The sequence below is a fragment of the Bufo gargarizans genome, chromosome 8, assembly GCF_014858855.1.
Source record: "Bufo gargarizans isolate SCDJY-AF-19 chromosome 8, ASM1485885v1, whole genome shotgun sequence".
Taxonomy (NCBI): Eukaryota; Metazoa; Chordata; class Amphibia; order Anura; family Bufonidae; genus Bufo; species Bufo gargarizans.
The window spans coordinates 54,848,621-54,863,649 of NC_058087.1; the positions used below are offsets into that span (position 1 = coordinate 54,848,621).

Consider the following 15,029-nt stretch of genomic DNA (forward strand, 5'->3'; position numbering starts at 1 on the left):
TATATACCCTTTTAGGGATAGATTTCAAATAGCTCTGATATAGCAGAAACCACTAAATTATGAAATTGCTAAATTGGGAATTGTACTTCAACCCAGAACAAAAAATGTGCTTTGACGGACACTAAATATCTTGCCCAGCAACAACAGTACAGCGGTGGGTAACGAGAGATTTAGAGGGATTTAAATTTGAGGCCTAGTATTTAGGCGCTGGGTCACCGGTATGGATTTAGTGACAGAATTAGACTTGGAAATGCACAGTAAGCGGTGTGTGTGAAGTTATTCTGAATGACCCTATGTGCACCTTCAATATTATATACCCTTTTAGGGATAGATTTCAAATAGCTCTGATATAGCAGAAACCACTAAATTATGAAATTGCTAAATTGGGAATTGTACTTCAACCCAGAACAAAAAATGTGCTTTGACGGACACTAAATATCTTGCCCAGCAACAACAGTACAGCGGTGGGTAACGAGAGATTTAGAGGGATTTAAATTTGAGGCCTAGTATTTAGGCGCTGGGTGACAGGTATGGGTTTAGTGACAGAATTAGACTTGGAAATACACAGTAGCGGGTGTGTGTGAAGTTATTCTGAATGACCCAATGTGCACCTTCAATATTATATACCCTTTTTGGGATAGATTTCAAATAGCTCTGATATAGCAGGAACCACTAAATTATGAAATTGCTAAATTGGGAATTGTATTTCAACCCAGAACAAGAAATGTGCTTGAACGGACACTAAATAACTCGCCCAGCTACAGCACTAGGGACAGATTTAGCTGGATATAAATTTGAGGCCTAGTATTTAGGCGCTGGGTGACCGGTATGGATTTAGTGACAGAATTAGACTGGGATATGGCCAAAAAATGAACAGACTATTGCTGGTTAAATGCACTTGGTGTGACAGCTTCACCCTGATGTAGGCTTTAGCCAAAAAACAACCACACCATTGAGGGTTAAATGCACTTGGTGACAGGCGCAGCTTGCCCCTGATTTTGTATATGGCCAAAAAATGAACAGACTATTGCTGGTTAAATGCACTTGGTGTGACAGCTTCACCCTGATGTAGGCTTTAGCCAAAAAACAACCACACCATTGAGGGTTAAATGCACTTGGTGACAGGCGCAGCTTGCCCCTGATTTTGTATATGGCCAAAAAATGAACAGACTATTGCTGGTTAAATGCACTTGGTGTGACAGCTTCACCCTGATGTAGGCTTTAGCCAAAAAACAACCACACCATTGAGGGTTAAATGCACTTGGTGACAGGCGCAGCTTGCCCCTGATTTTGTATATGGCCAAAAAATGAACAGACTATTGCTGGTTAAATGCACTTGGTGTGACAGCTTCACCCTGATGTAGGCTTTAGCCAAAAAACAACCACACCATTGAGGGTTAAATGCACTTGGTCGCAGCTTGTGCTGGCGCACCACAAGACACAAAATGGCCGCCGATCACCCCAGAAAAATGAGACTGACAAACGGTCTGTGCAGCCTAAAAACAGTGAGCAATTGAGGATCAGCAGCTCAATGATCCACAGCTGCAGATCGATCAGTTAATCAAGTCCTTTGGAGGAGTTAATCTGCCTAATCTCGCCCTACTGTCGCAGCCGCAACCTCTCCCTACGCTAATCAGAGCAGAGTGACGGGCGGCGCTATGTGACTCCAGCTTAAATAGAGGCTGGGTCACATGGTGCTCTGGCCAATCACAGCCATGCCAATAGTAGGCATGGCTGTGATGGCCTCTTGGGGCAAGTAGTATGACGCTTGTTGATTGGCTGCTTTGCAGCCTTTCAAAAAGCGCCAAGAAAGCGTCACAAAAGCGCGAAGAAAGCGACGAACACCGAACCCGAACCCGGACTTTTACGAAAATGTCCGGGTTCGGGTCCGTGTCACGGACACCCCAAAATTCGGTACGAACCCGAACTATACAGTTCGAGTTCGCTCATCCCTAATCAGTATTTTTGGCCGGAGAGAAAACTTCAGCATGCTGCAGTATTTTCTCCATCCAAAAAATGTAAGAGGGACTGAACTGATGCATCCTGCACAGAATGCTCTCCATTCAGAATGCATTAGGATAAAACTTTCCGGTATTAAGCACCTGTGATGGAACTTAATACCGGAAAACAAAAACGCTAGAGTGAAACTACCCTTATATGAAGAGCAATGCTCATGAATTATGAAACCAAGAGACACTGGAGACTTGGAGCGTCTTTCTGTTTTTTTGTGCTGGAGAGAAATAATGTTGTAGTAAGAGCAGTATTATAGTAGTTATAATCTTGTGCATAGTAGCAGTATTATAGTAGTTATATTCTTGTACATGGGGAGCAGTATTATAGTAGTTATATTCTAATACATAGGAGCAGTATTAAAGTAGTTATATTCTTGTACATAGGAGCAGTATTATAGTAGTTATATTCTTGTACTGTACATAGGAGCAGTATTATAGTAGTTATATTCTTGTACATAGGAGGCAGTATTATAGTAGTTATATTCTAATACATAGGGGCAGTATTATAGTAGTTATATTCTTGTACATAGGAGGCAGTATTATAGTAGTTATATTCTTGTACTGTACATAGGAGGCAGTATTATAGTAGTTGTATTCTTATACATAGGAGCAGTATTATAGTAGTTATATTCTTGTACATAGGAGCAGTATTATAGTAGTTATATTCTTGTTCATAGGAGCAGTATTATAGTAGTTATATTCTTGTACATAGGAGCAGTACTATAGTAGTTATATCCTTGTGCAGAGGAGCAGTATTATAGTAGTTATATTCTTGTATATAAGAACAGTATTATAGTAGTTATATTCTTGTATATAGGAGGCAGTATTATAGTAGTTATTTTCTTGTACATAAGAACAGTATTATAGTAGTTATATTCTTGTATATAGGAGGCAGTATTATAGTAGTTATATTCTTGTACATAGGAGCAGTATTATAGTAGGTATATTCTTGTACATAGGAGCAGTATTGTAGTAGTTATATTCTTATACATAGGAGCGGTATTATAGTAGTTATATTCTTGTACATAGGAGGCAGTATTATAGTAGTTATATTCTTTTACATAGGAGCAGTATTATAGTAGTTATATTCTTGTATAGGAGGCAGTTTTATAGTACAAACCGGATTCCAAAAAAGTTGGAACACTATACAAATCGTGAATAAATACTGAATGCAATGATGTGGAGGTGCCAACTTCTAATATTTTATTCAGAATAGAACATAAATCACGGAACAAAAGTTTAAACTGAGAAAATGTACCATTTTAAGGGAAAAATATGTTGAATCAGAATTTCATGTGTCAACAAATCCCCAAAAAGTTGGGACAAGGCCATTTTCACCACTGTGTGGCATCTCCCCTTCTTCTTACAACACTCAACAGACGTCTGGGGACCGAGGAGACCAGTTTCTCAAGTTTAGAAATAGGAATGCTCTCCCATTCTTGTCTAATACAGGCCTCTAACTGTTCCATCGTCTTGGGCCTTCTTTGTTGCACCTTCCTCTTTATGATGCGCCAAATGTTCTCTATAGGTAAAAGATCTGGACTGCAGACCGGCCATTTCAGTCCCCGGATCCTTCTCCTACGCAGCCATGATGTTGTGATTGATGCAGAATGTGGTCTGGCATTATCTTGTTGAAAAATGCAGGGTCTTCCCTGAAAGAGATGACGTCTGGATGGGAGCAGATGTTGTTCTAGAACCTGAATATATTTTTCTGCATTGATGGTGCCTTTCCAGACATGCAAACTGCCTCTTGCCACACGCACTCATGCAACCCCATACCATCAGAGATGCAGGCTTGTGAACTGAGCGTTGATAACAACTTGGGTTGTCCTTGTCCTCTTTGGTCCGGATGACATGGCATCCCAGATTTCCAAAAAGAACTTCGAATCGTGACTCGTCTGACCACAGAACAGTCTTCCATTTTGCCACACTCCATTTTAAATGATCCCTGGCCCAGTGAAAACGCCTGAGCTTGTGGATCTTGCTTAGAAATGGCTTCTTCTTTGCACTGTAGAGTTTCAGCTGGGAACGGCGGATGGCACGGTGGATTGTGTTCACTGACAATGGTTTCTGGAAGTATTCCTGAGCCCATTCTGTGATTTCCTTTACAGTAGCATTCCTGTTTGTGGTGCAGTGTCATTTAAGGGCCCGGAGATCACTGGCATCCAGTATGGTTTTACGGCCTTGACTCTTACGCACAGAGATTGTTCCGGATTCTCTGAATCTTCGGACGATGTTATGCACAGTTGATAATGATAGATGCAAAGTCTTTGTAATTTTTCGCTGGGTAACACCTTTCTGATATTGTTCCACTATCTTTCTGCGCAACATTGTGGGAATTGGTGATCCTCTACCCATCTTGGCTTCTGAGAGACAGTGCCACTTCCTTTAAAATGATACATTTACTCGGATTAAACGTTTGATCTGTCATCTACGTTCTATTACAAATAAAATATTGACATTTGCCATCTCCACATCATTGCATTCAGTTTTTATTCACGATTTGTATAGTGTCCCAACTTTTTGGGAATCCGGTTTGTAGTTATATTCTTGTAAATAGGAGGCAGTATTATTTTAGTAGCATTACTCTTAACACAGCTTGAACAGAATCTAACATTTTTGCTTTATCCTAGTGTTGTGATAGTAAGTGCATTTAGAACATGAAATGGTATTTTGTAGACTATCCATGCCTTTTAGCCCAGGAACTTTTATTATGCTACTGAAATAACTATCAGTGTGACACAAGGGTCTCTTTATAAATACACCTTCTTCCCTGAACAGACTTTGAACACCTCAGAAAGACGTTTGTAAAGGTCATTTTAAATTAACAGACCTGAAACATGTTGGGAATGAAAATTCTGTGCATTCCTTTTTATTTATACCCCTCAGTTCCCATTCTGTACTCTTGATCAGACCAAGGACAAGGGTGGCAGTTTTATTTTATCTATTGGTATAAATATTTATAGTGAAATTGCTTGATATTAATTTGCTTCTTATTTGTTACTCTGTATCAACAGGTGTTTTCAGGAAACACAAATGCCGATGGTGTAGTCAGTCAGAAATTCCAACATTCCATCAAAGCCAGATTTCTTCGCTTTATTCCATTGGATTGGAACCCAAGTGGAAGAATAGGAATGAGGATAGAGGTGTACGGCTGCTCTTACAGTAAGTATCCTACAGTACATTTTTAAAAGGATTTTCAAGATACATATTTTAAATTCTGAACTTCTAATAGGATGCCTCCTGTGCAGACAAGATTTTCTTCTTAATACAATTTCTGCCTGAAACGTTGGTCATAACTTCATAATATTAGGCAATATAATACAATGCCATGGATTTGCTAGGACGTTTAGGTTGTCGCATGTCATTTATTAGTCCCTGCAAATACTAATGTGACCTGAGATATCATAGCCATTGTAATGCACCAGAAGAACTATGTGACTTCAAATCGATGCCTGTGAAAATCTCCATGGTATTAGTTTATTTTATTTTATATATATTCTATGTATTTCATGGCCTCTGTCCACTAAAAAGAGGACTATGACCTATTTATCTTTGATGATTGGTAATGCTTTGATCTGCCAGATACTGTGAGGTAGGAAGAATTAACCCAGAGCTTTATACCTGAGGTTGTCCTAAGAAAATAATAGTACTATAAATGGTATACGGTAGATGTGGGTGCTGAAAAGTTTGCATTGGAACCCCTTAACTTTATTAACAATAAAGAGGAAATATAAGCAAGGATACATTTGTGTTTTGGTGCCAAAGTCCATGCAAAAATCAACTTTTGCCTAAAATAATCCCGCTTGGTTTTGGAAATGGTGGAGGTCCCATCTATGTCGTCCACACTGATTTGAGTTTTCCTAATAGTGCAAGGTGCCGGAACACAGGGGGTAGTGAGTGTAGTGGTGGTGAGTCGGTGTATGTAGTAGTTCATTTACTCAGTTAAGTTGTCCCCTGGGGCCGGCGTGCAGTGGATGGGAAGACAGCACTAAATCCTCTGAGGCACTCTCGGTTGCAGGGAACACCAGCCAGATGGAAGTTGAGGTGCACTTGATGGTGTTTAGGGTGCTTTGGTGGCTGGGCCCCTTTGTTGTAGTCCGTGACGCCAGCACCGTAAGGTGCAATAAAGAGATGGAGCAGAAGAATGAGGAATGAGGCAGTAGTTGAACCAAACAGGAACTTTACTTGTCAGATGTAGTAAGGCATCCAATATCATCACTTTGTCTTGCATACAGATGGCAAAAATGGTAAAGCTGCAAATCCAAATTAACAGGCTCCTTGAGGTGAAGTGTAGAGGTTAGCTCCAGCTCACTTTAGTAGAGGTGATATTCTTACTTGCACTTGGTTCCTGATCTTGCTTTTGTTACTCAGCCTTTCAATAGTAGTTTAGATCCTCTGTAAGTAAAAATTCTAACAGATGGACTTTCTGTCCTTGGTTACGGTGGGCAGCCTGTAGCTTAGAAACTCTCCACCTAATGCAAAGGTGACTAAAACCTGATAAACGGCAGTTATCTTCCTTTATCAATAGTCTATAGTTCAGTAATTCAGCAACCCAAGGGCGATCTCTCTCATGACAGGCAAAATCTCTGCTTCATTATTTTAAAAGGTTGCGCTCCACAAAGTGATAATTCACTTTATACACCGTAAGGTTAATCTACAGTGTGGAATCACATAGTCCTAATCTTAGACTTGAAGGTTGAGGTAAATTGGTTCCCCGGGCTATGCCCGGGAGAACAGAGACAGGCCTGTCTCCTCTTCTTCCTCCGAACTTCCAACTCCTAATCTCCCTCTAACTTCCTGTGGCTGAACTATATAAATGGTGAGATGGTGACCTCTAGTGGTGGAAATATGTAATGCATGCTACCAGCCTGAAATATGGATTCAGCAGCATAGACAAAGGAATAGTGAAAAATGACATCATACTCTATATAACAATTTGGAGTGGACCTTACACACATATGTGGGACACTACAATGGCATTTCAAATGTTTGTTTATTTTATGTGGATGTCTCTTTAAATGACTAGAATGAAGTCATATCCCAGTGAACACCTATCGGGCAGGAATTTACATGTAAATATGTTTATTTTTTGTAAAAACTATTACTGGCGAGCTCGGCAGGATTGTAAGTGACATTGATCAGATGTGATCAGAATTAATTACTTCGTGTTTTGTCTTTTTCTACAGTTCATCCAGACATGTAATCAGCGATTATTCAGGCATAAATATTTATACGTATCTTTCAAGCTGACTTGTGTTCATTATGTAGATATTTTCTAGTCTCGATACAACAAGCAGGTTCACAAGAACCGGCCTTTCTGATGTTTATCTTGCTGGCAGATAATGATATGTAAATTAAAAGCTTTTCCCTTTACTTAATGCACCGGCGTCATTCTTGATAATAAGATCAATGGGATGTGAAGCAGGTAGGAATATTACCATCTGTACAGAGGAATTCTGCTCAGCCTCATTGTCTTGTAACTTATACGTAATGCATAGAGTCAGGCTTCATCAGTTATAGCACATTACATAGGGGGTATAATAATGGAACCAACATGTAATAATCGCGTCACTGAAGGAGTGGAAGAGAGGAGCTAAAACGGGCAATTTGAGATGACGAGACCTCATTGTGTTTACATTTAGTATAGGTTGTGGGGTCCTTGTTACTTTGATTATATTCTAACTTTATGACTTTCCATGTTCTCTAATAGTAGCTATGGAATAAAAAAAATAAGGAGGATAATCTTTATAGGAATCTGCTACAGTTATAGCCAGAGAGGGCATCAACTATGAAAAGCTGATTTTTTTTCTGAAAAGGTATTGATCAGTACAGGATAAGTAATATAATTTACCGATATAGTGACTATACTAGCAGAATGGTGAGGGCAGCTCTGGGGTATAATATAGGATGTAACTCAGAATCAGTACAGGATAAGTAATGTATGTACACAGTGACTGCACCAGCAGAATAGTGATTGCAGCTCTGGAGTATAATACAGGATGTAACTCAGGATCAGTACAGGATTAGTAATGTAATGTATGTACACAGTGACTGCACCAGCAGAATAGTGAGTGCAGCTCTGGAGTATAATACAGGATGTAACTCAGGAACAGTACAGGATAAGTAATGTAATATATGTACACAGTGACTGCACCAGCAGAATAGTGAGTGCAGCTCTGGAGTATAATACAGGATGTAACTCAGGATCAGTACAGGATAAGTAATGTATGTACACAGTGACTGCACCAGCAGAACAGTGAGTGCAGCTCTGGAGTAAAATACAGGATGTAACTCAGGATCAGTACAGGATAAGTAATGTATGTACACAGTGACTGCACCAGCAGAATAGTGAGTGCAGCTCTGGAGTATAATACAGGATGTAACTCAGGATCAGTACAGGATAAGTAATGTATGTACACAGTGACTGCACCAGCAGAATAGTGAGTGCGGCTCTGGAGTATAATACAGGATGTAACTCAGGATCAGTACAGGATAAGTAATGTAATATACACAGTGACTGCACCAGCAGAATAGTGAGTGCAGCTCTGGAGTATAATACAGGATGTAACTCCGGATCAGTACAATACAATTACCATGTGCAGCTTTGTCATCTGTACTGCATTTTGTATATGCTTTGTAAAAAAGCATTGTCTTTTGGAAACATAGTTTCAACATTTATACTTGTACATGGTATTGTGTTTGACGTTCACTCTTTCCCATCACTGTGTATAGTTTCTATAGTAAGCCTGAAGAGCCAGGATAAGTATTTCAACCTTTTCTCGATAATGAAATCAGTCATGGTTATACATTGAGATGATTAGCAAATTCCTATAATGCAAAAGTACAAATGTGTATAAGAAAAAAAGGAAAATTAAGAATGAAAGTGAAATCTCGCTGCGAGTATCCATTGCATATTATTGCACAAATAGAAAATGGCAGCATGGAGATTATGAGTCATTTCAGTCACTATCTCCTCTATCTGTAGATGCCAGCGATAAGGTTCTCCTATTTCACCAGAACATTCAATTGCTTGAACTTAACTGAACTCACTACTTGAAATTTATGCTGAAATCTCTTTTTCAATCACCGTGACCTTCTACTAAATGACAGATTTTATATTTGGAGTTTACATTAAATTGTAGCAGCCGCTTACCTATAATCAAAAATGTCTCCATTTGTTTTAAAGTATTAACTTTTACTGATATTTCATTCACAACCTGCTCTCAGGATTTTAATATCCACCATACCGTTATTATTTCATCTCTAGATCTGAGCCGCACGTTCTGAAGTTTAAATGACTTGTGAATGTGTTTTTTAAAAGATTAACAAAGCTTTCAGCAGAGAGAGAGAGAGAGAGTAGATTCCCAGAATATCCCGTTTATCAACCTTATGTCAGTGGCATTTATTTTTATAGATATGAGATAGATAGATATGGGATGGATAGACTCATGTTTCTATGTGTGTTGTCTGTGTATTGTGGGACCTAGTACCGACAGTTTAAATCAGGCATCCTCAAACAGCGGCCCTCCAGCCGCAACTGCCACAAATCCCACAATGCCCTGCTGTAGGCTGATACCTGTAGGCTGTTCGGGCATGCTGGGAGTTGTAGTTTTGCAACAGCTGGAGGGCCGCAGTTTGAGGATGCCTGGTTTAAATAGATAGGTAGATAGATATTTTATATTTGGATATATAGATACAGGGGCGTAGCTAGAAATGCATGGGCCCCATAGCAAAAAAAAATTATGGGCCCCCCCAAATATCTATCGGGCCTCCCACCACCCCTTCCAGAGCTCCCACCCAAACACCCATCCTAGATCTCCCACCGCCATGATCAGTTTCACACTTGCGGCAGGACGGATCCGACAGGCTGTTCACCATGTCGGATCCGTCCTGCGGCTATTTCGCTGTGCCCGTGGACCGCCGCTCCGTCCCCATTGACTATAATGGGGACGGGGGCGGAGCTCCGGAGGTGCACGGAGAAAGGCCGCCGGACTAAAATTACTGCATGTCAGCCTTTTTAGTCCGGCAGATTTCTGCGAGCACCGCCGTGCTGCGCCGGAGCTCCGTCCCCGTCCCTATTATAGTCAATGGGGACGGAGCGGCGGTCCGCGGGCACGGCGAAATAGCCGCAGGACGGATCCGATATGGTGAACAGCCTGTCGGATCCGTCCTGCCGCAAGTGTGAAAGTACCCCTAAGAATTTAGATTAACTCAGAAATGATAAATTCTCAATAATCTCACTTCCTTAAATTCAAATCAAATAAATCACATATTTACATCACATGACTTACTTTTAGAGTCACCCTGTAGTCACACAGACAGCAGGTGCCAGCCAGGCACAGACTGGAGTGGCACGACCGACGGCAGGACTGAGTCTGTCACTGGAGACTAACTGAGACTGAGCTGAGGACTGGACTGGACTCTGGAGTTACTGTGAGGTGGGTTCCCCTCTCTCACTTTCTCTGAGTCTGATCTGAGAGCTGCACCGCCGCCGCCGCCTGCTCTACTCAGCCAGACAGTCCAGACTGGTTTTGGGCAGTCAGTCACTTTAGTCAGATTAGGATATCAACCGCATAGCGCCAAATCTGACTGGCGCCAGTGCGGCCGGCGGGACCCTCCCTAGTCCCTCCACTCTCCACTCCACAACAGGTAAACCCCCTCGGCCCGGCCCTGCCCCCTCCACCACCTGAGTCCGCCTCTTGAGTCCTCCTCCCTCTAGTTACTAGGACTTTAGGAGGCGGAGCCGGAGGAAATCTTTCCTGCAGGCTGCACACACTTCCAGCCTGGCTCCGCCTCCGCTACACCCCCGTTCCGGCCCCCTGCACGGCTCCACCGCCTACCTCATGTCATGTATCTCTTGTGCGTGCGGTGCGGCAGACAGTGCGCCCCGGCCCGGGCCCGCCTGCTCCTACTACAGCTCCTCCTTCCTGTTGGCTTCCTTCCCCCCAGCCAGGCCCGAGCCGCGGACCGCCCGATCACCGCCCCCACTACACTGGGCGGGCGCTCGGGCCTGGCTGGCTGCCTGCCTGTGTGTCCTGTATTAATAAAAAAAAAAATATATAAAAAAATATGCGGTCTGGACGGGCCCCCAGTGGCGTAGGGCCCCATAGCCACTGCTATGGTTGCTATGGCGATCCCTACGCCACTGTATAGATATGAGATAGATAGACAGATAGATAAGTACATATGAAATACATAGATCAATAGATAGAATGGAAGGAATGAAGGTAGGAAGAATGGATAGATAGATAATAGATAGATATGAGATAGATAGGTGATTGATAAATAGATAGATAGATAGATAGATAGATAGATAGATGATAGATAATAGATAGATGATAGATAGATAGATAGATAATAGATAGTTGATAGATAGATGATAGATAGATAGATAATAGATAGATAATAGATAGATAGATAGATAGATAGATAATAGATAGATAGATAATAGATAGATAGGTCATTGATAGATAGATAATAGATATGTGATAGATACATATGGGATAAATAGATAGACGTTTCTATGTTGTCTGTGTATACGGTATATGGCGGATTGCGGATTTTAGACAAAATAAAGAAAAGAAATCCGTGCAGTCGGGAAGCAGAAATATCAGGAGAAGTAGAAGCTCCCGGGTGTTTCCATCTTGTCGTATGTGTGAATGTGTTAATGAAATCTGGATTTGTTTTGTAGGGATATAAAAGGCAGGTGGTTAAGTGTTTGTTTGTTTCCGTTGCTTCATCATTTATAAGGTGGTCCCTCCAGAGACCGCCAGGCTCGTCATGGCCTCATATTGGGAATGTTCCGCCTCCATTTCTCCCCATAATTTGTTTGTCCTTAGAAGCTGAGGCTTATCGTTCAATTAAGCAGAATATACGTCCGGCAGACGATGGCAGCGGATCTTTCTCTTTTATGTCTGCGCCTGTTTGTTGACAGTGTTTTCTAAACACTTAGCTCATCAAAGCGCTGACTCCGCTCCGTCCGCAGAATCGCGGGGTCGCTGCAGCTTTCTTACTTTGCTCATTGTATAAAACTTCTACTGTGCGTCTTGTGGTTTGTTTCATTGTAATAACTAATATGTTACATAATAACATGTTATAGTTTTAGAACAAATAATATATGATAATGGCGGTATCTCCGAGTTCAGCTCTGAACCTAGACAACCCCTTTAAAAAGGGACTTGTCCGTTATTCATGGTAGGTGTCTGCCACAGCGGGCAAAAATGCAAAACGCGTCCTGTAAACATTCACTAAAGATTTGTAGATTTTTATTTATTTATCTTTATTTTTTAGTTAAATCTGCAGCAGAATTCACATCTCATGTGGATTTGTCGTGGATCCAGATTTTGCATACATTTTACCCTGTGCATTGCAAAGGGCGAATTCCGTGGTGAGAACCCACAGCATGAATTGACACATTTCATTTAAACTATAGATTTTTAGTGTGGATGAGAATCGCTAAAATCTGTTTTGCTGCTGCATTAGCACGATCGTTATAGCTCTGATAACACAGAGCAGCGGTGAGAAATGATTGTCCACCTCCAGAAGAGGGGACGTGTCTCTCTATAGCCGCTCACCTGTAGGTGGCACCAGAGAGTTTGCCTCTTTCTAGTAGAGAAGAACTATTAAGAGGGGCACAGCTCGGGACGGGGCTACCGGGTGTTGAGTCCCAGGGGGAGCACAAACAAACCACTTTGCTCTGGGACAGTGAACAGAACTTGCCCCGACTAAAGGAAAGCATTGATCTGTCTCCGACTGTTTTGCATACTTTTTCCCAGAGAGGTTGGATCTCCAAAAGTACAGGTAAAGGTGGGAAAAGGAAGACAAATGTGAACAGGGCCCGGCTATATAAGCCATAATTACTTGATGCAAGTCTTTTATCTATCCCATACACTGCAAACACATTGGGGACTCCAGTCCTTTTATTCCAGCGATTCTTCGCCTCCATTGTATCCAGGAGAATATTTCTTGCCTGGTTCTTTCAGGGGAACCATCAGGGGATTCAGTGGAGTGAGATGACAGTGAGTGCCCAATATTTGCCAATAAGGATGCCGCTCGTGTTCCTGTCAATAGCAGGCAGCATTATCATTGACCTTGCTTGTGTGCTTACATGACCGCTTGTCAATTGCCTCTTTGTTTGTTCATATCTTAGAATCTGATGTAGCCGACTTTGATGGCAGAAGCTCCCTCCTGTACAGGTTCAATCAGAAGCTGATGACCACATTTAAAGATGTCATTTCCCTGAAGTTCAAGAGCATGCAGAGCGAAGGCGTATTATTTCACGGAGAAGGACAGCGTGGGGATTATATTACTCTGGAGCTACAGAAAGGAAAATTGGCTCTCTACATTAACCTGGGTACGGACTTTTTACAATTAATTTCTGAAGATTGCTATTGCAGCTTTATTTGTTGGATTTCGCATATCACTGAGGTCATACTGCTTCTCTGCGGCCGCCACGGATCTGTGGGTGGGGAATGGATGTAAATGCGGACCAGAAGTTTAGGGTTACTCATCAAACGTAAAAAAAATCATTCTAAAAACAATCCTTGTTGTAAATTTAGTCGGGCAAGAACTGAAAGATTTATCATTCACAAGGGGAAAAAATACTCAGTTCGGGATGTTCTTCATTAATCCTCAGATTAGTTACTATTGGAGCATTGATGGAAGCTCTCTAGGCTGGTCTGTATTACTGATAATACTCGCTTGTCGGCTTTTCTCAGCCTGTGGAAGGGCCAACTGCTTGTTTCTAACCCTATACGAGCTGTAATATAAAATGAACAAGCTCTCTTCACTAATACGCCTTAGTCCTCCACAAAACCAGTTCTACATTGCATAACCTGAAATGCAGCTAGAGCCTCCCTGGGCCTGATCTTCCTCCAGGCTGATGTTATCTTCATAGCCACAGCAGACCCTCCTGGAGCTAACCCCAATCAGGCTGATGGCACCTCAGCTGTTATCACTTTACTGGCAGTCTGCAAAATAAACTTGAAAACCGCTCTCCTCCATGGTGACTTCTGGCTCCCAGTTTTACCAGCGATAACTCAGCTGATCGACTGCCTCGGGACAACCAGGCCTTGTGCCATGAAGTAGCCGTATGGTTCACTAGTTACCCTTTGCACATTCTCTTGTTCACATGTCATCCTTCACAACCTCTGGACACAAATGCTCCTGATGTCCAGGCCTGAACTGACTTCCAGCACACCACACTAGTCTCAAGTGGAACGAGCCTAGGCCAGTAGAAATTCCAATATTGCTCCATATCTCTTGCTAAGTTACACCTCACTGCACATTGCTTCAACACATACATCTCCATAGGAACTCTAGAATCTTCTCGGGTCTACTTCCCAATTTCTCCCTCTTCCTGTAGCTGAAGACCAAGAAGCTTGCGGCCAGCCATGAGGGCACCACAGGGCATCACAACCCACTGTCCAGACATCATGTCAAGCAAAGGCATAAAGGCAACATGTATACAGCATCTACAGTCACATACACATATGTACAAGGCAAACAAAACTAATAAAAAATAGCCAAATAAGCAGTAAAGAAACAGGTAAAAGTAATAAAGGACACAATTGCTGCAAATGTGCCGCAAGACAGAGTATAGAAGTATAGAATTGCATGTAAATCCAATATTACCGCTTAAAAAAAAAAAAATCATTAACGCCCCCCCCTTTTTTTTTTTTTTTACATTTTCCTCCTGAATTTGAGAGGGGGCATTGCTAGGGGATTTCACGTCTGCTCACTACTCAGAAATGTGTTCATAAATCGTGCGTTGTAATGAGTGAAATGTCACAAGTAATTAGCTCATATGTTGGTTGAGGCCCCGGTTGAAATACATCTGTTACATTCACGAAATCCAGACTCTTGATCATAAACGCAGAACCTTTAAATGTCAGAAATCGCCCATCAAACCGAGCAAAATCTGTTCTGTGCTCCAATCCCATGCTTTTGTCTGTTCTTAGAAGTCCTCATATGAAAGGGGATCAACATAGTGAATCATCCAAAAGTGCTTATTTT

General features: G+C 41.7%; 1 protein-coding gene across 1 annotated transcript in view; it reads left to right on the top strand.

Moving 5' to 3' along the window:
* Window positions 1-14,449: 14,449 nt before the first annotated feature.
* The window catches only part of LOC122945379 (contactin-associated protein-like 5), a 346,160-nt gene continuing 345,580 nt past the window's right edge, over window positions 14,450-15,029 (top strand). The window contains 1 exon segment of the mRNA XM_044304451.1: window positions 14,450-14,477. Coding sequence (XP_044160386.1) covers window positions 14,450-14,477 — 28 coding nt within the window.